The following is a 23,700-nucleotide window of genomic DNA, read 5'->3' as shown; positions in this document are numbered from 1 at the left end:
AATTTTGTAATCAGATTCTCTGAAAATTAGAGTATTACCACACAGATGGCAGCAGATTACACAAGTCAATATGTCAATAAATTCTCAAAAACTTCATTCTTAGTTAACTGACAAAATCAGTCAAATAAACCATTAATTAATTTGGCTATTTCATATGTAAGAAGCGTTGAGAGTAAGTTTTGACTTAGTACCAAGAGTTTTCTGGTAAGGTCTGTAGCTACTTAAAAGTAGAATAATCATTAATATTCAGTAGTAAGAAAAAATAACTAACTCAGCACTGCTCAGTTGATAATGCTTCTAAATTTATAATTGGATTGGAAATACCATCAGAGTTCATGTATAAATACTTCTATTTGCTTTTCACATTATTCCTCATTTGTTTCTTAAGACTGTTTCTAAGAAATAATGCTGTTGTGATGCTTATTTGTTAATACTTTTGTGGAAAACATTTTGAAGTACTTATAAATGAAAATTCTGTGGAGAAATACTACAGTCTTTATATTATAGGATTACAGTTTGAAGAGGGTTTTTTTTTCAGGTGATAGAAACTTAGGTTTTTTTCCAAATCTAAAATCATCAATAGGTCAGAAAGGATTACAGTATGTTAAGAAGATGCATTGGACTTTTTCTGAATACGATGCCTTACTGAATCAATGTTGCTGTGCTTATCTCCAGAACTTTTCAAGGAAAACCAAACAAATTGCTATCTCTCTGCAGCTACATACTGCTTTTCTGATCAACACATCACATACTCTGTCCTAATATATGATTGTAAAGAATTCCTATGATGAGTGTTTGGGGTTTTTTTAACAAAATGGATATACATGGGTAAGAGATAAGGGAGTGGGGAAATAGAGAATCGTAGAGAGTGAAATTTGAATGGGATGTCTGGTTCTCACTAACATTAGGTCTAACCTGTTGAGGCGAATTCTTTCTGTCCCTTTTATATTAATAGGTATTATGAATAGAACACTTCTACATTATAAAAAAAGTTCAACCAGCTTCTGTGAGAGTCAGATCAGATCCTATTTCTCAGTTTGGTGTGATTAGGAGAACCAAGCTGCTTAGGGAAAGTTTGACTACCTCTTCTTCAATCAAAGAAAGAAAGAAAAAAATTAGGGGAGAGAAGAGGGGTACCAAACTAAAATTTTGCTTAAATTAAAATTATTTTGATACATTTATACATTTGTACTGTTGGAATTCTGTAATAAATCCCTGGTAAGCAATCATCTTACTCCTTAAGCATTAAGATCAGTGGGATCAGATTATAGACAGTAGTGAAGAGTACATGGACGTGGAGTCTTTGTCTTTTCCATATGTAGTGCTCTAATGCAGAAGTAGGCTTCTCTGCCTATTTGCATAAATACAAGTTCACAGAACCTGGTTTCTGAGCCGTCTGTGGCATTTTGATATCCCCTCCTTTATTGTGTCTGCAGAAAATATTGTGTAAGTGTGTATTAGTTTTAGCTGTATGACTGTTTAGAAAAGGTGGACTATTTTATCATTGCTTCACTTCTCAGCAGCAAGTCATCATTTCGTAAGTTCAATCTTGATGAAGAAGTCTAGCAAGCACTTAGCTACAATATTATTGTCCATTAATGTTATAAGAACAGTTATTAATTTTTCAGTGTGCTTTTTTTGAAGACCTGATAGTGTTAAAAACATCTACTCAATGCATGTCACTGATGAGCAGTTTCTTATATTAAAAGCACTCTGTATCTAGCACATTTTGCATTTGGGTGTATTAAAATGCATGAAACATCTATCATAACATTTTAAGCACTCAGTAGCTTATTATTGGAACCACATAATTGCTTCCTTATTATGTCTTCTTGACAATGACTTTAATGAAATATATTCAGGTAGTTGTTAAAATTTTCATCCAAGCACATTTCTTTTTTGGATGACTTGCCAGGAGGTTAACTTACACTCCCTTCCAGCTGATTTCTAGGCCTCAATTCATCAGACAAGTCACTTCAAAGGAAATATTATTCTGTTGAGTTGAGACATCAAGATAAAGTTGGCTTTCCGAGATGCAGACCCCTTTGGGAATTGTGCAAAGAATTCTTCAGCAGTTATTTGTCTAGGCAGTCTTGAAGCCACAAGACACAAGATGAAGAACAAGACATGGAATGAGTAAAAGCTATTAAAGAAAAGAGGGAGCTGTGGTTAATGTAGCTTATACTAATTCTTTGCTATTATTTCTCATTCATTTTATATTCTGTGAGATTTTCCTCCAAGGAGTGAAGCACATGTATATAGAAATAACATTTAATTAGTTAAAAGTTCCTCTCCATTTCTGCACATTCAGTCTTTTCTCGCTAATGGTAAAATCTGTCTGGAAAAGAAAGAACAAATAGGTAAGTCAACAGTTCCATCTTTCACATGCCATGAACTGTTTACATGTGACTTGTGGAAATTGAATCAGAAATGAAGAAAAACAAGCATAGATAGTATGCTTATTACCGTCTAAGGAACTCTAGTTTTACCAAAATTTAAGCACTACAGTTGTTGAGCATAAGTGAAAATTACCTGTTGAATTTGTGTGTGGTTACCGCTATGCTTTGAATTGTCTGTGCAGCTTTTGCTATGTAACATTTCAGCAGCTTGAAAGCAAGTGAGTATACTGTTTCCTAGGAGGGAACAATGCACACCATGGACTCTCAGGGGAGTGTTCTTGCATCTCCAGCTAACGTTTTGCAGGTTATAGAAGGTGCTTAGAAAGTCAGTTGACAAGCTAATCAGCTTATGAATAGGAGCCTCACTAGCTAGAAAAGACTACAATGTGGATTCTTGATTTCCTAAAATTACATAAACCAAGATCCAGAGTGCACCTTAAGAAAGTGCGAGTAAGAACTTCTGTCAAGAAGCTTACTTGTTTTTTTCAAGAACAAAAATTGTCATTCACTGACGCTAAGCACAGTCCTTAAGAGATAACAAATGGCAAAGGAGCATCTGAGAGATTCTCTCAGTGTTGAAATCAATTCCATCTACTCAGTGTTGAAAGTCATGCTGGTATAGTTTTATACAGATATGCAAGAGACAGAGCTTGCAACAGCCTGGAAATAACAGATAGCAAAAGGTGCTTGACTGTACATATTGTTAGCATGCAAATGCTTGAACAGCCATAATTGCAAAATGAAATTCTCAAAAAGTTGCAAGTGAACAATGAAAACTCACTATTGTGGATGTCACAGTTCACTTCAGTTTCGTTTAGCCACCATAAATATATGTCTGGGAAAGTAATAGGTTTAGAAGCAGCTGAAATGTGGTAGGAAAAGTTTGATGCAGAATGCAGAAAAATGCCTTGTTTGCAGGAAACAAACACACATCGGTCTTTTGGGTAAGAAATCACATGAAGAAGCTGGAAGATTTGCTGAAAGTTTACCTTTAACAAAATGCAAACTGTCTCAAACATACATGGTATCTAAGACAGTTGAGTACTTTTTTTCCCAAGAAAATCTTTATTGGAATAAGTATGTAGTCAATTTTAAAAGCTTATTTTAGGCTCAGGAGCCCTGTAAAGGTATGTCTGAAAAAAATGCCATTTTTATAGGTTCCCTGATAATTAGTATTCAGATTGGTTTCTTGCAGGTAAGGAATATCAGACCTAATTCAAAAGTGAAGGAAACCTTTAAAGAATATTTACAATGTTATTTACGATGTTAATCTGAAAAATTCAGGGTGTTTTTCCTTTAAAAGAACTTTTATTTATAAGGAAGATTCAAACAACTCTTAATGTGTATTGCTTACCCTTTTTAAATAGTACTAGAGCATTGAAATCTTAAAATACGTGTTCACTTTATATGACCCTGCTACTGTTAATATGCGAAGTGCCCTGCCCTACGGCCCTTATCATAGAGAACATCAGGAATCTTAAATTCTGGATGAAACCTGGTGCAGCTGAACTGGTGACTCTTCAGAAGCTGAAAAGGTCTAAAACAAATCATGAACTATTACACTATAGTGACAAATTTTGTAAGTACAAACTTGGAGCAAGAATGACATGACATGACATAGTGATGAAGAAATACAAATCAGAAAAGGTGTGGTTCCGCAAGTATTTTGTGAAATAGTTTAGGAATATACAGGAAAATAAGCATAGGCTTTATGTTGTCTATTGTATGTCAGAAAAAATCAGAGACAAATCCCACACACATCAAAGTCAGCAGAGGCTGTTTATAAAATGGGGACCACCCTTTGTATTCATCTACTTGTCATTTCTGAAAATAATCTGAAAAGTCTATTTTAGTTCTCCTTGCTTGACTCCTGTCTACATAGAAGCGTCCAAGAATAAGCAGTGTCAAGAAATTGTGCTTTTCAATCCATGATGAGTATAAAAATATTTTAAAACATTTAAATAATAATCAACAATCACAAACCTTTAAACATTATTCTCTTTACCCTTAACTAGGCAAAATGTTATAATTGAGCATTTTCATTTTAAAAAAAAAAAAAAAGAAAGGATATGAGTGTTAGATTTAGTTGTTACTGTTTTATAGTAGCTGTGCCTTGGGATGAAGACACCTGTAAATTAAGAGGAGCTTATTCTTAAAATAAAGTCACAGTCCAAATTCTTTTCCTTTCTGTGCCAACTGGTTACCAATCTGCTTATTCTTAAGCACAATGTGCAAGATATAAGGGTAAAATGAAATATTTAAGTGTTTTTTTCTGTTATGTTCATTTTTGCCTAAATATAATGATTTTATAAAAAGGTAAATTATGGAGCAGCATACTTAAGTTGTGCTTATATTTTTTAAAATGTACTTCAGAGTTTTGACAGCCATGGTTTGATATAAATGGGCACAGTCAATATCAAAGTCAGAAAGGCTAATGTGTGATCAAAGCTGCTTCTGCTTCTTTCCAGTTGTCAGTTATAATCTAACCAAAGTACAACAAATATTCCAATTGTCTCAGAAAAAAAAAAAAAAAATCAAGTGTGTACCAACTTTTTCTGCAAAAATCACAGTAACTTAGGTTATTTTTCCTTCACTGGGTTTAAGTGGAAAGAAAGAGGGCAGACAGCAGTAGGAAACAGTTACACAGGTTCTTCAGACTTATAAAGTGTGTCTGCACCATCAGGGTACACTTGGAGATCCGCTATATCTGTTCACAGTAGCAGCTGTGTAGCTCAGTCTGTTTGATATTTATTAGCTGAATGACAACAATTTGCAGATCAGCAATTAAGATACAGGTTATCAAAGTTATTTAGATAGCTGCCTCATGGTGAAATCCTTCTTCCAAGTCACAATTCCTCCAGATCTCTCAGGTTCAAAGGAGACAGCAAAGTTCTTCTGGAAGCTGAAGTACTGTATTTGAATTAGTAACTTGTAGAGATGATGTCTAAGGAAAAGGAGATTGCCAGGTGCATCTCTCTCCATTTCTTTGAAAGCTCAGAGGAATGTTCTCACTGTTTCTAGAAATCCAGGACAGGGAATGTATGTGTTTCTGCCTTTGTGTTTTGTAGGGTTTGGGGCTTTTGGTTTGGGTAGTCAAGTCAAGAATAACGAGTCTGCTGAGGTAAAAATCTAACTCTTCTTGGGAAAGCAGAAAATGAACTTGAACTCATCTTAGGATCGCTTTTTTCCCACTTAGTTTAAGCCCACATCTCACAAATCAACTGAATTCACACAGAATTCATGAATATTAGAAATCTTATCTGCCATTAAAGTCATATCAAAACAATGAATATTTACTTTTAAAAAATTAAATTCCAGTATTGCTTAGAAGTGGGGTTTCATGTTAGACTTGGCACTATTTTACACAGGAGTTGCCAAGTCAGTTCTTATGATTTTCAATCTTATTCCCATTATAGGAGGAAAAAAAGCAAACACTAATAACTCCAGGTGAATTATGCATTCTTTACCAGTTTTACAAAGTTTTTGTTAGGAGTTAAAAGGAATTTTTCATTAAAACCAACTTTCAATATAAGAAAGCTCTCTAATACAAACATTCCGTGTGGGAAAATTTTAGTACTGCAAATGAATTAAAATTTCCCATTTTATTCTTCCTTGTGCAATACAAGTCATGGATGAAAGTATTAACACGGTAATGGTTTTAGCAGCAAATCAAGATTTATTGATGATTAGCAGCACTTAATCATTAACCAATTTAAAGATTTACAAAATAATTCAAAAAATGTTATAATTAAAATAGTGACTTTACAGATTCAAAGATGACAAGATTCACTCTAGCTTACTATATGGTACTTTAAATCAATATATACATGCATACATATTCACAAACACAAAACATATAGGTAAAAATACTTAGATCCAGTAAAATAAGTATGTACCCACACTAGTGAAAATAACTGTGTATGCCCAAACACATTCCCAAGTAGAGAGAGAGTGGGTGAAAGAGAAACTAGCTCAAAGTTAAAATTTCCCTTTTCTTGAGTTTGGAGTAAATACCCACAATGCATTGGCATTTCTCAATGGGCAATAATTGAGACTTGAGCAGGTCAACTTCGCCCTGGCCTCCCGTTGACTCTGACAGCAGACAGTACCCGAGGAGTTGATGCCTGAGAGGAGTCCCAGCTCAGGGGAGGTGCTGGTCACAGGCCCGCTGCGATCCAGGAGAGCTCAGAGGGTCTCACATGGGGTCGCAATTTATAGGGTCCAAGACTTTCATCAGGTACTTTTCCCCTCTGGCCCAGCTCGACTGATGAAATATTCTGGTGTTTTCCACCAGTTGCACAGGCCAAGAACTTGATATACGTGCAGTTCTGCTATTGTTTTCCTTCAACCGCATCCTGGGTACAGATGTATCAAGCTGTCAGGAGGTGATGGACTGTTATAACCACTTCAAAGGAGAGCGGGAGCCAGATTTGTCAAAGGGACACCTTAACACTCTGGTTCCTGACCATTAGTAGTCTTTACCTCCCCAGGTTGGTATGACCCAGAAGAGGATTGTCATCACACCAAGCATCAAGTAGCACAGCAAGTAGAGAGTGGGGAGGGGAGGGGGTAGAATTGCACCACCACAATACACTAGCTTATAGTGGATTATCTTTAAAAAACAAACTGATTTCAGTTATCAAGCCAAACTGATTATTTTTTTCCCTGTATTAGTCAGTGTCACTGTGTGTCTAGGTGAGTTGTTGCAGTGACTCAGTCCAGGTTCAAGTCCCTCCTCCCCTTGGTGGCCAGACTTTCCAGCTGGCTTCCCTTACTGTCATCCTTCTGTGATCTTTTCTCAGGCTCGGCTACAGGACTGTTCTGGTAACTGGGGAGCTGGCTCAGAAAATGGGATAGCAGGCTTGTGAAATAGCTGCTTTCCTAATGTACTGCAGTAGCCTAGGTAGAATGAAGTCGAAGACATTCTCTTGAAAGTGTTTGTGTTAAGTGCACCTTACTTAAAACAAAATGCTTAAATTCAGCTTAAAATTCTTGGAGTTTTTCATTATAGCAGCCATGTCAAACGTAAGGTAAAAACAAATTGATTCACTAAAAAGTTGTGCAAGTAGTTTGTGGAAGTAAATCTGCCAAATAGCAATTCACAGTCCTAGGATTTGGGTGCACTTAGCTTGATTCAAAGCAGGATCTGACCTTACAGTGTGTTCATAATGCTGCACAATCTTTGCAAGTGCTATTTTTTTTACCTGCAGGAAATACAAAGCGAATAATCTTGCACTGAAGCTTGCTTTAAATTAGCTTAGAATTGCCATGTATTGAAAGTTCATGCTCACCTTTACCTCAGCAAAGTCAATTGTCAAGTTCAACATAATTTCTGAAAATTTGGCTGAAAATGTTCAGCAGTGAGCTGACAAAGCAACAACCGTATGTTTCAAGCTCATTGACTTTGCTATGCTTTAGTTCAGGGCCTTGGGGTAGGTTCATAAAACCTTTAGTACCTTTAGCACATTTTCTGATAGTCATGATCCTTAGAGAGCAGTACAAAAGAGAAGCTGCGCTCTTATTAAAACTACAGAGATCTAGCTGACTTCTGGTTTTAGCTTTTAAAAGATACTTTTCCTTCATTATTTCCAAGAAGGAAAACTACATGTCCTTAGGGCTGTTTGTGTTTCACTTGCTTAGATATATGACTTGCAAAACTAAATTAAAATGCAGCTGATTCCTAACAATAAATGTTTTGAGTAATGTGTTGAGAAATGTCTCTGAGCTGGGCTAGACATTTCATAATGCAGTAAGAAAATCAGTTTTATCCTCTCATGTACTCTGAGTTCATGTATCATTGTAATTGCAATTTCAAAACCATTTTTTCAAGAAATATGGTTCAACTTAATATAGACCCAATTATTAAGCAACAAAGCACAATTTTGAATTTTGAGAGCATGTGTATGTGTTCTACATATACTTTGATGTGGCAGGAAACTCTAGAGGCCAAGACTTGCAACTCAGAAGTTTACTACTTTCTGATGTTTTTTTCTTTCTCCGTCTTGGTGAAATTCAGTAATGGTCCTCATTCTTTTCGTAGAGAACAGGCTTTCACAAGACAGTATTTTATCATCAGCATCTTTCTTGGCAGACACCAAGATTTAATTTAGTCCAATAGATCTGTCTATGTTCTGCCCTTCCACCTTGATCCACTGACTCTATTTAGATACTTCCATGTCACCAACAGCTAATATCTCACAGCTTTAAAGAAATTAATGCATTAGTATGTGCACTATCATACCCCAACTTAAATAACGTGCTTAAGTCAAAAGGTAGACAATGCTGGGAGAAGGGAAATACTGAGCAGCTCAGACCATGGTCAGGGAAGGCAAATTCACAGAAAAGAGGGGAATGAAACAGGCAAATTACTATAGAAAACTTTGTGTCCTCAGACCTGGATACGGTGCTTGAGTCTTGGATTGGTTATTTTTTATATCCTTCTATGGATTTTTCTTTTGCAGTCATTCACTATGTATGCTGGTTTTCCTTTCTAGTGAACTAGTTCAATATTAAATGCAGTCTGTTTGTAGTTTGCTCACATAGAGGAAAGCCAGCAGAATTTTCAAAAGCACCTTGTTTAGCTTTCTGAATTTCTGTATGAGTGCATGTACAGAAATATTTAGTATTATATTTCCGTTAATCAAAATAATATGAGCAAATCTAGTCTACAGCTGAAATGAAGGCTAATGGATGATATTAGCAACTCTAATCTTTTTCATTTTAATTTTTGAAATGTCAGGTTTTGTTTTAAAAAGTAATAAAAATACCCTAAACTGCCAATACTTTACCCAAACTGGCAAAAGCAATTTTGCCTAGTATAAAGCTATTGTGGGCTGGAACATTTTGATCAAGCAGTGCAGATTGATGTTTTGCTTGATACAATTCAGTGAATGTGCTGTTCTTTGTGGAATTTTCTGTATGAGTTTCTTAAGAAGAAAATACGGTTGATAAAATTTCTTTGACCTGCAATAAGACTTTCTCAAGTTAATTTATCAGTTAGCCTTAAATGATAAACTGATACACATTGCTGATCTTTAAAAGGCAACTGAGTTTTTCTATTAGTAAGAAACATGCCTAGTCAGGGAATTTCAGGATGATGGAGATGCAGTCATTTAAAATACAGTTAATTCACTATAATAATTGACTTTCTAAATTCAAGTTTGCAAGTGAGTGATTTGGAAGACCAGAATTGTTTCTGCAGCCAACCACCATAGAAAGGATAATGAAGATTAAGATGCCTTCCCCTATTTGTCTTGTGTTTCTGCATCTAGTTCTGGAGGAATCTTTTCTGAACTTTTTATACTGCAGACTGGTGTGTAAGGCTTGTACAGTGGCTGTGAGACTGGCTGCTTGCTGGAACAGAAGCCTAGAATACAGGCATGTTAGATTTACCCTGGAAAGCAGGATAAATGGCACAGAGTTCTCTGGTTCTGCATCAGGTATTTACAATAACACTTCTAGGGGTCTCTCAGAGCCACTCAGCTGTCTTTACTTTCTAATTCAGTTTGCTGTGTATATATTATTTTAGCTGTAAGACTCCCTCTGAAATCCTGGCATCCCTGACTTGAAAATAATATTTTCTATTAACTGGAATGATCCTTGGGGTTTTGTCCTTTGTTCACTTTCTCTCAAAGTTCAAATGGGAAATGCCACCTGATATTGATTGCTGTAATATGCATAGTTATCTCTTAGCAAACTAAACCGAAACCACTGACATTTCTTATACTGACCAATAAATAGTAGTGATTTGCCTGTAACTAACTTGGGTTCCATATGTTAGTATAGTGTTCACTGAACCATCCAGTCTCCCTCGCTAGTCTTTATTTAGTTTGTCTTTCTTTTGATACTTCATTTTTGATACCTACTTTTGATCACAGAATTGAATGCTTCAAGCAAGTTTGGGTGGCATTTTGGTACACCCCTTGGTGGTGGTGGATGGCATTGTAAGAGCCAGTAATAATTCCTGTGTTTGGTTGAGGCAACTAGTTTTTAATGTGTTTTGGTACAATGCCAAAAGCTAAAATCTTGTTTCAAAGTAATCAGTTTGGGTTTTTTGAAGTTCTGTTCAAATAGCTGGTTCTCCCATTTTAAGTTGGATCTCCCAATTTAAGTACAACAGGATAGATATCTATAAGAGAAAAAGTAAGTAAGCGTGTTACCATCAATAGAAAAAGTAAGTATGCATGTTACCATCAATTAACAGGCCCATCTGAATTCAGCAAATTTTCGGCACTTGAATTAGGCTGAACAGGCTCCTCACGAGATAGTAAAGAGAATAGGAATCTCCAGAGAACACTTAGAATATTCAGCACATAATCTCACAAAGTGAGATTTTTTTCTTTTTGGAAATTTGTACTTTTTTCCTTTAACTTTATAAAGGACCAAAGGCAGTAAGTTCTAGCTGAGGTGCTGAAAACAATGTAAGCTCAACTTTAGGTGCCTAAGTAAAGCTATAACTTACAGTGTTTGGGGCTTTACATTTTTATGTCCTAGTTCATAATGAATTCCATCATCAAGAGTTGTAACTCTGTCGACTGGCTGCACAGTCTGTATTTTTCCATGTAAAAAGATGGTTGTACAAGCAATTATCTGCTTTTAAATGGATGTGCAGATTTTACTGACATGATGGACTATGAGCAAATTGTGGGAGCCATAAAAATGCCTATACTTTTTTATTTGGTGCTATCCATTCACTCTAGGGATGCATAAAACCTAGTAGTTATTTAAGCCTTTAAAATAGGACAAAAGTTGAGCATAGATATTGATAATAAATTTCATACTTAAGCAAGAGGAGATACTTAGTGGATTTTTGCAGTTTACAACGTGTCTCTGAAAGGAAAGGTTTATGATTAAGGTATTAGTATCTGAGAGAATCAGTATCTCAGAAAGTGGGTGAGTGGTGGGTACGTGAAACAAATTAACTGTCCTGTCTAGAAAGAGACAAATGAGTTCTAGGAGGAGGACAGCATGAGAAATAGTAGAAGAAGGACATAAGGTTTGAAGAGTAGTATCAGTCCAGAAAAAACAGAAAATAATCCTTTTTGTTTGGTTGGTTTTTAATTAGGATTCTTGCTTTTCTTCTCATGGGTGATATTTAATGTTTTTAAAGAAAAGAGGGTAAAAAAAAGTCCAGCCCCTTCCCCTCCCCTCCCCCCCCCCCCCCAAAAAAAAAACAACCCAAACAAACAAACAAAAACCCAACCAAACCAACCCTGCCAATATGCCAATTCTTATTTGAATACAACAGCACTTTCTGCTGGTGTGATTTAAATGAAGTGAAATCAGATCAGTGTAAACTCAGAATAAGACTGGAAAGCTAATGATTTAGTAGATTTAGATTTATAGTAGATTCACTATAAACTAGAGCACTATAAATCAGGACAGAAGAAGAGTCTGAACTGGTATGATCTCAATAATAGGATGTTTAAATTAATTTCAGGTTAATATATTTGAAAGTCAGTGAGGAAAGTACTAATATAAACTATGTTTGAGGTTGGCCAATGCCGTTTAACAAGATATGTTAAGTTTTCTTCTGCAGTCCTTGTACTTGTGTGGTATCAAGGGATTCCTACATGTTTTTGTGTTTAAGCATTTAGAAATTTTTTTGCTCACAAGCACATTTACTATTTTTATGTGCAAAAGCATGTTCTTGGCCAGGAAGCAGCCCAAGCGCTACGTTCTCTACAGGAATGGTGGGCATCTGTCCTTTCTCATCCACCCCTCCAGCTGCCATGGAAAAGTGTGCTACTTTGCAGAGATGCAACATGATGTGACAGGTACATCCACAATACCTGAACACTGGGTCTTGCTATTTTGTAGTTCCTTGCACTCTCTATGACAAAGTAAAACCCCCTTTTCTCTGTTAGAGATCAGCTTTAGGTAAGAAAAACCTCTTTACCATGCAAGGTAGCTAGTTTCTACAAGGCCAGGACTGCTTTAAATGCATTGTTCCCATAGTGTGTTATACCCAGGTTCATCCTTTTCATAGCTCTTTCACCATACTTCCCCTTAATCCAGTTTGGACTGCATGCACTGCAAACAAAGGCACCTTATAGGTAGTTCTGACCTGATTTTTTTACTTGAAGTACTCTTGCAAAGGAAGTAGACTGATACATAGGAAAACATACATTTATTTTTACAACAGGAAGAGTTTATAAGTCCCTAACCATTAAAAGACAAGACATATTGCCTGTATAAATGTGAGCAGCCAAGTTGGATTTGATAACTATATACACTGTGGCACCTATACAAGAATGGGACACTGCAGAGGGTTGTTAATCTGACAGCAAATTAAAATTGCCTATGCTTTAAGGTCTTTTAGAGATCTGTTGTGAGATAAGGGAGAATAAGTAGTTCAACTACTTAAAAAATTAAAAAAAAATAAAGACGGACTAACAAATGAAGAAGGGCTAATGTTTAAAATAATAGAAAGTGATGTATTTCTAAGTAGGCATGTTGACTCCTACTACTATTGCTACTCATGTCGTTTAAGCATTTTTTGTAAATCCATCCCATGAGTTGCAAATCTAGTTAGAAATTGCTTCCATTTAAGCACCCAAGAGAATATAGAATAATAGAAATTACTTGAAGAGCATTATTCACTGCCACTATATCACCATATTCAAAGAGAGCATTATTCACTTAAGCATTATGCAAAACTGGTCTTTCTCTTGTCAAAGAAAGTAAACATGTAAAGAACAGAACAATTCAGGTAGTTGACACCAGTGAGTGCATATACATCTCTTTCTGCTGGGTTTGCACACCTTTCCTAGCCTAGTGTCAATAGAGAGGCATAGAGAAAGCGACATGATGTTACCAGAATCTCACGGCCTTTGCTGTAGCTAGTATTTTTATTCCTGGAGATCCCTTGACATGCTCAAAATAGCAAAGACTGCATATAAAAGCAGGGCAATAAACCAGCAGCAATTGAAAAAATGCTGATAGAAAATGGAAAAAGTGTGAGATGAAAACTGTCCAACATGCTGAAAAGCTACATCAAGCTATTAGTGTCTTTTTCCCTCTGTGCAGTCCTGAAGTCAGAGAGGCCTTGATTTTAGAAAATGTCATATAGTACCCATTTATTAACAGACCTCATCCATCACAGCCTGCACTGGGTGGAAGAGAATCCGAAAAGAAATGTGGGAGAGTTTCAGAGCCAGTGGCAAATATCTCTTTTAAAAGGCTGACACGTGGGATATAGTCACCTGGAAGGATGTAGTGGAGGTAATGGTCTGACTCAGAATAACCCTAATGTTTTTGTGTCAAATATTACTTTATTATACGTCTCTCTTAGTTATCAGCAGCCTTTATTCTGCCACAGGAACTGAAAAACTGTCCAGGGAGTTCTCTGTTTTGCAAGAATGTAATTTGTTAATTGCAGGTTAGCTTTACCTTTTGGAGAGTCACTACATAGGTCCAATAACTCAGGTTTGAGCACAGAAGTTTTTATTGATCAGTTCAGCACTTGGTCAATCACCAGCTCATATCAATTAGTCAGGATTTTTCTCTCTTTCTCTTCTTGGTCAAGAGTACAAGGGACAATTTTCATAATAATTTTCTTCTGAGAAATTTTTTCCTAGGTATTAAAGGAGATCCTGTTTCCTGGATTTGTGAATACTTCATTTATTGCAAGTACACTGTGCTATGCATAGAATTCTGTTTGCTTCAAAAGTGTTTGTTGTACTGCTTAAAAAAATAGCAGATTACTAAAAAAATTGTCCGTTATATGAAAAAGGAAAGTATTGTTTGAAGGTCCACTAACATCAGAAAGTACTGGATCTGAATATTAACGAGTCACCTGGATGATAAGGTAATAGATGATCTTCTGAGAAGTCCTAATAAACAAACAAATGCTGAGAAGCTAACATAGATTAAGGAGAATATAACACACCTGAACACACATTTACCACTTGTACCTTTTCCCCCAAACTGTTTTTAATAAAGGAACAAAAATCCAGTCTTTTAAACACATGCTGAAGTTGTTCTGGCTGCAGTAATCCCATTTCTTAAAGGCTTGTATATGACTGGAAAGTGCATAACTGAATCTATCTTGACTGTGCCTATTTATGACAACCTGGTTCATTAAATGTGCATATACAATACATTTATATTGTTAAATATACAGTAGAAGTGTTTTAACGTAGTAGCTCTATATTTTGAGGTTTGCTTATACTTTGTAATTTTCATGCTTGATGTGACTTTTGGTGAGTTTTAACATTTGCCCAGCCAGTCTCTCTGTCTCTCTCTCTCTCTCTTTCTCTGTGAGGTTCACATGTAAACTGATTTAAAGATTGCATAATGACTGTTTGGCATATCCTACAGGCAAAGGTCCAGAAACCCTTTTTGCTGGCTATAACCTCAATGATAATGAGTGGCACACAGTGCGTGTGGTTCGACGAGGAAAAAGTTTAAAGTTAATGGTGGATGACCAGCAGGCCATGACAGGTAGTGTGGCGTTGTGACTCTGTGTTACTGGGGGGAAACACAAAACAAAAAATGACAGAAGTAAAATGCCTTTATCTGAAAGCAACAGATGCTTTTTTATTTTCCTGGGTAAGATCCAAAATCCATGTTATGCATCTTGAAATACTGGTACTACAAGTGCGCTATTACACTTGATATTAATGTTACTCTAACATTACTGTTGGAATGAATGAAAACCTTCATGCTGACTTAAATTAACATTTTTATACAGTAATTGAAGAGAAGTCATTTGGTACATCACTAATGAGAAGGCAAGTAAAATGCTTTTGGCAACACACGAAATTTATACTAAGGTTAAACTCTAAGACGTTGCTGTAAGAGAGAATTTCATAAACGTTTGAAGGGTATTCTGTTGCGTTTTAAATCTTGCATCAGCTGTCCTCAATAATTAAATGTTAGGCAACGGGTTTTTCTCAAATACTAAAATAGCAGTTGGGATGGGAGAAAAAACATGACATGAATGCAAGCAGATGTTAGAAATATATTCCTATGTATATATTATCAGAAATGATAATAGAGAAGACTTTGATTTTGTTCTGTTAAAGATAGGCTTACATATGTGTTGTTAATAGCAACAGACCTGGCTTCTGGCCCTGATTACTTGCACAATACAATGTGTTTAAATTTATGTTAGCTATACAGTATTTTCCTTTTTTTTTTTTTGTGTAGTATTAAATAGCTTTTGTCATTGGTTTTAAGCTTTGTTAAAGTGGTAACAATTTTAATGGGTTTTTAAAAGGAAAGCACCTTCTTTAGTAGTCCCTTTTCACCTCAGCAGAACACTGAAGACCATGTCACTGGTAGAAAAAAAAAAATTGCTATGTATTCATATGGTTGCAAGAACACATTTTCTAGCATCAGAAATTATCAATAGATTTTCCAGAGGTGAAGCAAAAATTTAGTCTGCAATGATGCTTTGGGTCATTTGGACAAGAAAGTAGATGGCCTAAACCTAAACTTTCTTTGTGAAGACAAATATATAGTATTGGAGGAACGACACTGAAAAATATCATCATCTAACTTCTTCAACTGCAACTCAAATAATAATGCTACTTTGGGGACGTTTCCTAGTTAGAGGAAGCGGTTTAGATCTGAATAAAATGTGCATTTGGTTCTAGACACTATATTTCCTGGGCTTCTCATGGCAGATTTCTTATTTACAAATACTACAGGTTACAAAACCCCCAAGAAATACTGTTTTCACCATTGGGTTCAATCCCAGCTGCTCAGCACAGTTTCAGAAAAGTTCAAAATATATATGAAGGATTAAGATGAAAGCAGGAGGTTTCTATCAGGTGATAGTAATATGTAAAGACTGTAGGACTTGTAAGTTCTTGTAATCATTCTCCATTGTGGATAATTGTGGTTATGATCAAATATCGTGGTCTGGGCATATAGCTGAGGCACTGGAACGGGCTTCCTAGAGAGGTGGTCGATGCCCCAAGCCTGTCAGTGTTTAAGAGGTATTTGTCTAATGCTTTTAATAACATGCTTTAACTTTTGATCAGACCTGCAGTGATCAGGTAGTTGGACTAGGTGGTCGTTGTAGGTCCCTTCCAATTGAAATAGTCCTATTCTATTCTATTCTATTCTATTCTATTCTATTCTATTCTATTCTATTCTATTCTATTCTATTCTATTCTATTCTATTCTATTCTATTCTATTCTATTCTATTCTATTCTATTCTATTCTATTCTATTCTACCTGTTAAAGCCAGTGAGTCTTTTCAGTTGTCTTCTGATCAGGCCAAAGTTCTGCCTGTGGGTCCAACTTTCTGATGCAACACTTGTATTCTTTCCACATGCCAGTACGTGTATCAGAAGCTGGCCACTTGACTTGAAATCCCTCTCAGTTCTTCAAGCCTGAAGTTGCCTACATTTGAATAATTCTTGGATGATCCTCATCCAAGGAGAGAAAGTCATCCCAATATTTTGGAGGGAAAAAGTCTTCCCAAACTTCCTGCAGGAAGCTGTGTGGCCAATCTGTGGCCTATTCCATCAATGAGGAGGGAACTGGCATGAGAGAAGGAGCTAGAGGGAACTTAAAAGTCTGATAACATGGGAAATCTTCTATTAGTTGGAGGAATATTACATTTTCTACATGGAAAAATCTTTATTGCCACATAGCGCTGTGACTGTTGGTTGGGTTTTTTTTGCAACACAGTGTGTTGCCAAAGCCTTTATGAGCTTATGTTTCAAATGTACACAGTGCAGTTTAATGTGTAGTACCTTTGAAGTTTCTAAAGGGCTGGTGGAAGAGTTGCCGTATCAGATTGGAATGCTTTTGATGGTAACTGCTTTAAACTGCTTAGAACTCTTTCTTCAGATGTCCCAACAATCAGAAATATGGTTAAAATATGACCTGGTAGTTATTCATGTGAAAGATTATAATAATCTTATAGGGAGCATGAGGAAAAAACGGACTTCCTCCCAAAAATTCCAGCTTCCCGCACCACACACTGCATTTTCCTTTTTTGATTGTATCATATATGAAAAAAAACCTGATAGATCCAGAAAGCTTAAGCTGGAAGCTATTAAATAATTCACCCTGACTTTCCATTTTTTACAGGTTATAAAATATCACCTATTCATCCATGGATTGAGCTTAGTTATCTTTGACAAATGCATAATTCGTGGATAAATAATATCTTTCAGAATCATTACTAGCTTTCACTGGAAGTCATACAGGTGGTTTTGAAAATTTTACTCATAGAAGAGTTTAGATGCTTGCAGCCCTGATGCACTTTTTCTGGAAATTTATAGAAAATAAAAGTACACTGAAGGAGGTCACTACAGTTGGATAATGGAAAGGATAGCTAGCTTATGGTTATGAACAGAAGTTCACTTGGCCTTTTGTATGATGTCCTATAGCACTGCAACAAGTAATGCATTTTGTGCATCAACCTGACGAGTTAAAAACCAACAAAACGAAACCCAACCTTGTAAGCACAAACTGCAGTCTCTTTTTCTTCGTTGCTGTAGTTGCAAATACTGTGGAGCATTATGTGAAGTCTCAAGTCCTGTTAGCGTATTTGTACAACTGAAATGTTGGAGGGATATTTGGGATATGAGCCCAGATTCTGGAACTTCATTACTACGCTTAAGGAAGAAATACATTTAAGGTAGTGAATATAGAGAGGATACTGTGCTACAGGCCAAAGCCTAGTGGATTTTTGCCATGACATTTATGCAATGCCATCTGAAGTGATACAAGACGGGAATACACAATGTTCCTCTCTAAAACATGATCTTCAGCTCCCTGGATGTGATCCAATATATAGCTCTTGGCCTTGCAGAAAGTTACAGATTTGGCATTTTTCAAGTCAGCTTCCTGACTCATTACTGCAAGGAAGAACTCACCTTTGCTTAATACATCAGGGGAAGTAGTATCTTCAGAACTGATGTTTAGAAACAAGCATATCGGGAAGACTGTCCTTGGGGATTAAGGTGCCTCTAGCAGTGCTCAGCCGTATGACTGCAAATCCCAGATGCCAATGATGTTCAATGACATCAGTAAAGTTATTTCTTATGTAGAATGCATCCTGAAGCTAAGTAAACTGCTTGTAAATATTTATCATAAATTATTAGAGCAATTTTGGTGTGTGTGTGGTCTGAATGGTGTAAAAGCTTGCAGACCTATTTTCACTGTAGCTTCACTGATGCTTGTATTTGTATGTCAGTGCTGTGACTTAACCTGTTTGTGAATCCATCTCCCTGGGCAAAGCCCTTATCTTTTCCCTGATCACACACATGTACACAAACACTTGCTTATAAAACCTGTGGAGGTACAGCTGTTTAAGTCTGCCTCAGGGTTTTCTGCACCTCTGCTAAATATGTCCGGCCTGGGTCAGAGCTCACGCTCTCCTCTTGGAATAGCATGTTCAGGGAAGGACAGAGGGGACTCAGCCTGCCCACAGGTTTGCACTGCAACTGTGGGAACTTGTATTACAGAGCAGTTTTATGCCAGTATTTACTCCAGCTTGACTAGGTCTGCTGTTCACCTTCTTTGTACTCCATGAGAGACATGAAACAGCTAAGGAACGGGGAAATCTAGGCCATGGTTTGCAAAAGGTGCATAAAATTGATTAGTAATAAAAAGCTGTTTTGTCATCATACCCACACAACGTGACCATGAATCAGCCTTGTGATAGTACTGTCCTACTTCTTTAAAATAAGCATGGAAAAGAAATCTAAGCTTTGTTAAAAAAGGGAACTCTTCAGTGGACACAATTTTGATGTGCTGGGTAAGGTATTTAATAACTAGCTTAAAAACTTAACTCACTGGTACTCAGTGTACCCTGATCTTTTCCTTCAGATTAGCTATACAGTCAGCAAATTTTGGGCTTTCTGCTGTGCAGGAGTCCTTGCATGACAAAGAAAGACTCAAAGGTATCTGTGAGGCTTGGTTTTGGCCACCTTTCTGATGTAAACGAGTCCCTTGATATTTTCAGGATTACAAGACACTGGCATACACCCTTGCTGCATGCTTTCCGCTTCATCCATCGCTTAGGCTCTGCCCCTTTCTCCCATGGTTTATCCCCATGGTACGAAGCTAGTTGCTTTCAAAGAAGGCTCTGTCCACCCTTGCAGCACAGGATTTTGCAACAGAGCTGGCGTTAATATACCTAAGACAGCTTAAACAGGAATCCTTCCCCTCTCTTGCCAAATCATGCACTTTTAAGCAAAACATGTGGAGTAATATCCCCCAAAGTGTTATGTCCTTCTTCCATGAAATGCTAGTGTTGTAGTTTTAGCTCTGAGATTTGCCTTTGTGATCTTCATGTCGTGTTAATTAATTGCACTTGCATATAATAAAACCATGTGTCTGGTTAAGTGTAACCAAAGTGAGGGATTTTGTTGGCCGTTTGATGTACTGTGGTATTGTGTTTCAGTTTAGAAATCTTGCTTGTTGGCCTTATCCAAACATAGTGAACTCAGTTGAAGGCCTCCCAGATGTTTACCAGTATTTTGGATCAATTTAGAAGAATCCTTTTTGGAGCCAAGAATTGGCCTTGCACATTCTGAAAAGTGTGAAATTGATGCAGATGCTTAATCACATGATGTGCTTTTTGACCTCCCATTTCAGATGCTAATGTGTGTTTTCTTGTTATTATTTAAAGGTCAAATGGCTGGTGACCACACACGGCTGGAATTCCACAATATAGAAACAGGAATAATAACAGAACGGCGCTACCTGTCTTCTGTGCCTTCTAATTTCATTGGGCATCTACAGAGTCTTACATTTAATGGCATGGCATACATTGACTTATGTAAAAATGGAGACATCGATTATTGTGAGCTAAATGCAAGATTTGGGTTCAGGAACATCATAGCAGACCCTGTAACCTTTAAAACAAAAGCAAGTTATGTTGCATTGGCCACGCTACAAGCATATACATCTATGCACCTTTTTTTCCAGTTCAAAACAACCTCTCTGGATGGATTGATACTTTATAACAGTGGCGATGGAAATGATTTCATTGTGGTTGAATTAGTAAAAGGGTATGTATGGATCAGCATAATGAAAAAAAGCAGTCTATTCAAAATGTACATATACAGGAGAAATACAAGGGAAAGTTTAGGGTACAAATCTTTATCTGACTGGACATATATGATTGATGAATGTTTCTTCATGTTAAACTTCATATGCTTTATTGTGACTCTTTCTTTCAGATGAAGCTAGATGCCTGAAAAATATGAAAATAAATAATAGGTATAACTTCTATAGTGTTTACCACAAAGAAGTACTAGTTTGTAGCCTTCCTCTTGTTCTCTCTCTGCGTATGTATGCATGTATGTGTTGGTACATGGAATGCTCGTTACTCTCCAGAAACTTGGGACTGCATCTCAGCTCATCTAAACAAAAATGGTGATTTCTCTGAATTAAGGTTGTTTCCCCATCTGGCATTCATTGTTTCTTTGGTTTTACTAGCACTACTGAGGAGTACAAGGAAATAGGAAATATTAGACATATTAATTAGTGCCCCCCTGCTATGTAAAGAAAAAGGAAACTTTTCCAATTTTTTCTCTTTTCCCAGGTATTTACACTATGTATTTGACTTGGGAAATGGTGCAAATCTCATCAAAGGAAGTTCTAATAAACCTCTGAATGACAACCAGTGGCATAATGTGATGATATCAAGGGATACCAACAATCTCCACACTGTAAAGATTGACAATAAAATCACAACACAGAGCACGGCAGGAGCCAGAAATTTAGATCTCAAAAGTAAGTACAGTAATTCCTGTATAACCTACAGTGAGGATCATTACAGAATGATAAACTGAATAAATCATGTACGTAAAGTACAGTATAATTTTGTAATACCATATGAAATGTTTTATTTTATAATAATATGATCACAAGAGATGACATCTTCTTTATGTTAGCCTGACAATGCCAGTTTAGTAGTAGATCTGCACAGTTAAGTACAACTTTAAATGTGTGAAAATGCCACAGGAAAGAAGTAGGAAATGGTAAGAACACAGAGCAGCCCATACATACCGAAAGATAATTGGAGGACTGAAGGAGCTCTAAAATGTCTATGAAAAAAGCTTGATTTTCACATGAGCAGAAGTTATGTAAGTGGTGTGCAGAAACCACAGCCCAAGTTTTACAGTATGACTACAAAGGCTTTGCAGAACTGATGAGCTATGTTAGAGAATTGGGGAACATTTTGACCTGTCCCCCACTGTTCAGTATTCCACATAAAACCTACCTTTTGTTGGGAAAATAAATGCAATGCAGTATTTTGATATCATAAAATACCTCGTAAGTAAGTCCTCCAGTGAATCAGTTATAAATGCAAGTTGCCAGATGTATAGAACTATAAACATACCCACCTAAGTATCTAATGTGTTGTAATTTCAGTTGCAGGGTGGGATAACTTTGCTTTATAAATCTAAAACTATGTTTTATAGGTCCAGCTAGATTCTTAAGATCCATTTTTATAAACCAAACTGACATATATGTATATTTTAAAATAGGTAATAGTAATCAATTGTAAGGATGGGCTTCTGTAAAGCTAATTTGCATCAGAGGAAAATATCTTTTTGAAAGGATGCATAGGTATACTTTTTAAATACTGCCTACCTGATCAGACATAAGAAAATATGTTCTGGTCATGTGAAAAAGTATCGTGTATTTTAACATTCTTTATAAAAATTCTTATTAGGAAAACCAAAATTTCATAACAGTCAAAGAAAACTTAATATTTCAAAAGCCCTGATGTTCAAAGTAGATATTAATATTCCATCAAGAACTTATTCCTTGCTGGATTTTCTTTTAACTACCTCTGAGTCACAGATAATGAGCTGACCTTAGTAATTATTCTGGATTTTGTGATATTTTACATGTTTGCTTCACTTGAAAGTGCTATTAAGATTGTAAGAAAGACTGTGAAAACTGTGTCTTGATATATCGTAACCTTCAGTAAGAGATTCTTTATCAGAAATGCTTGGGTTATAAATTAAAGCTTTTTGGATGTGGCTCACGCTCCATTCTCAAATTTGTATTTGAAATTTGTTTCATGTTATTTCTCATTTTTGCATTCTTGTAAACATGGTCAATGTTTATTGAGACAATGTAATATTTCAGCGTTATTTCTGATACTGTAGTGAAAGCATCCACCTTATTCTTTCACATTTTTTGCAATAATAAGTACTACTTATGCATATGTGTAGGTATGTATATGTATTTAATCTGCTTTTTTTTCTCAGTATATTAATTAGTCATGAGTAGGAAAAATAATCCTGTTAAGAAGTGATAACTAAGTGAACGCAGTCATTTTATTCAACATCGTTTTCAAACTGAATGTGGTGTTGAGGTATGTCGCTTTATTAAAGAAAAAAAAGTTTGAACAATGTGCGTGATGAAGGCACTAGAGGGCACTGTTATTTCACTAAATGCACTGCATAGTGCGTTCACAGAGAAAGCTCATCAGCGAACATAACCTATAAAATCCAACATTTCTTTGTTTTCTTCACTTTGAAAATTCTACTTTGCTTTACCCTTTTGAAGTAAAACTGTATCCATAGCTGGTGAATTTTCTAACCTTGAATTCCATTGGAAAAAAACTGAAGAACATGAAAAAACATACTGAGATTTTGAAGCGAGGAAGGTGAATTGTATTAGATGCTGATTTTCTGTAATTCACCACCCAGGAAATGTGTCTAGTAAAAGAATAACAAAACTGACATATTCAGTACAGTAATATATAGTAAGCGTCGTTCTCAAACTGGTCTAGCATACACAGGTCCTCAACCTCTGTCTTCTTATAGTAGTATGTTTCATTTTATTTTTTAATGTGTTCTATCATATTTTGCTCAGTCAGCTTCCCTTAAATATGGCACAGCACCTATCATGAAAATTTTTGTTGGATTGTTGGGGGAGTTCAAGCTGATACATTTTAGCCAGCAGGCTAAAAAGGAGAAAAAAATGACTTTCATTATTGTTTTTTCTTCCTTTGTATTCAGTTGAAATGCTTTCCTGTAGCTTGCTCTTTTCTATTTTATGTCAGTGTTTCTTATGATAACACATCTCTGTTATGCTATCAACACTCCAGATATTTTACTGATACAAGCAGCTATGGTTAATTCATTGTCCTGTATTATTTTAGCCCTAGCAAAAAAGCAAATTCAAAATTGTACTTCCTGCTAGTGATACCAATAATTCCGTTTAACCAGAGTTAGCATTGGGTGAAACAGAAATGTGTACAGATTACATAGACTCTGCAGCCTGTCTGAGTAATTGTAGACTTGCCAGATTTCAGATGCTGAAATCCAGGCTAATCCTGGAAAGATAAATCACATATATGCA

At 36.1% G+C, this 23,700-nt stretch overlaps 1 protein-coding gene across 26 annotated transcripts in view; it reads left to right on the top strand.

Annotated features, from left to right (window-relative positions):
* The window catches only part of NRXN1 (neurexin 1), a 735,374-nt gene that overhangs the window by 332,577 nt on the left and 379,097 nt on the right, over positions 1-23,700 (top strand). For all 26 annotated transcript variants that reach the window (XM_074863962.1, XM_074863985.1, XM_074863984.1 and 23 more), the window contains 3 exons: positions 14,721-14,843; positions 20,003-20,384; positions 20,921-21,111. In XM_074863962.1, the coding sequence (XP_074720063.1) occupies positions 14,721-14,843; positions 20,003-20,384; positions 20,921-21,111 (696 nt within the window). The remainder of the gene's footprint in view (positions 1-14,720; positions 14,844-20,002; positions 20,385-20,920; positions 21,112-23,700) is intronic.

This window comes from Strix uralensis, chromosome 3, assembly GCF_047716275.1.
Source record: "Strix uralensis isolate ZFMK-TIS-50842 chromosome 3, bStrUra1, whole genome shotgun sequence".
In the NCBI taxonomy this organism is placed as follows: domain Eukaryota; kingdom Metazoa; phylum Chordata; class Aves; order Strigiformes; family Strigidae; genus Strix; species Strix uralensis.
The sequence above is the reverse complement of the archived record's forward strand: the minus strand, read 5'-3'. Positions and strand labels throughout refer to the sequence as shown.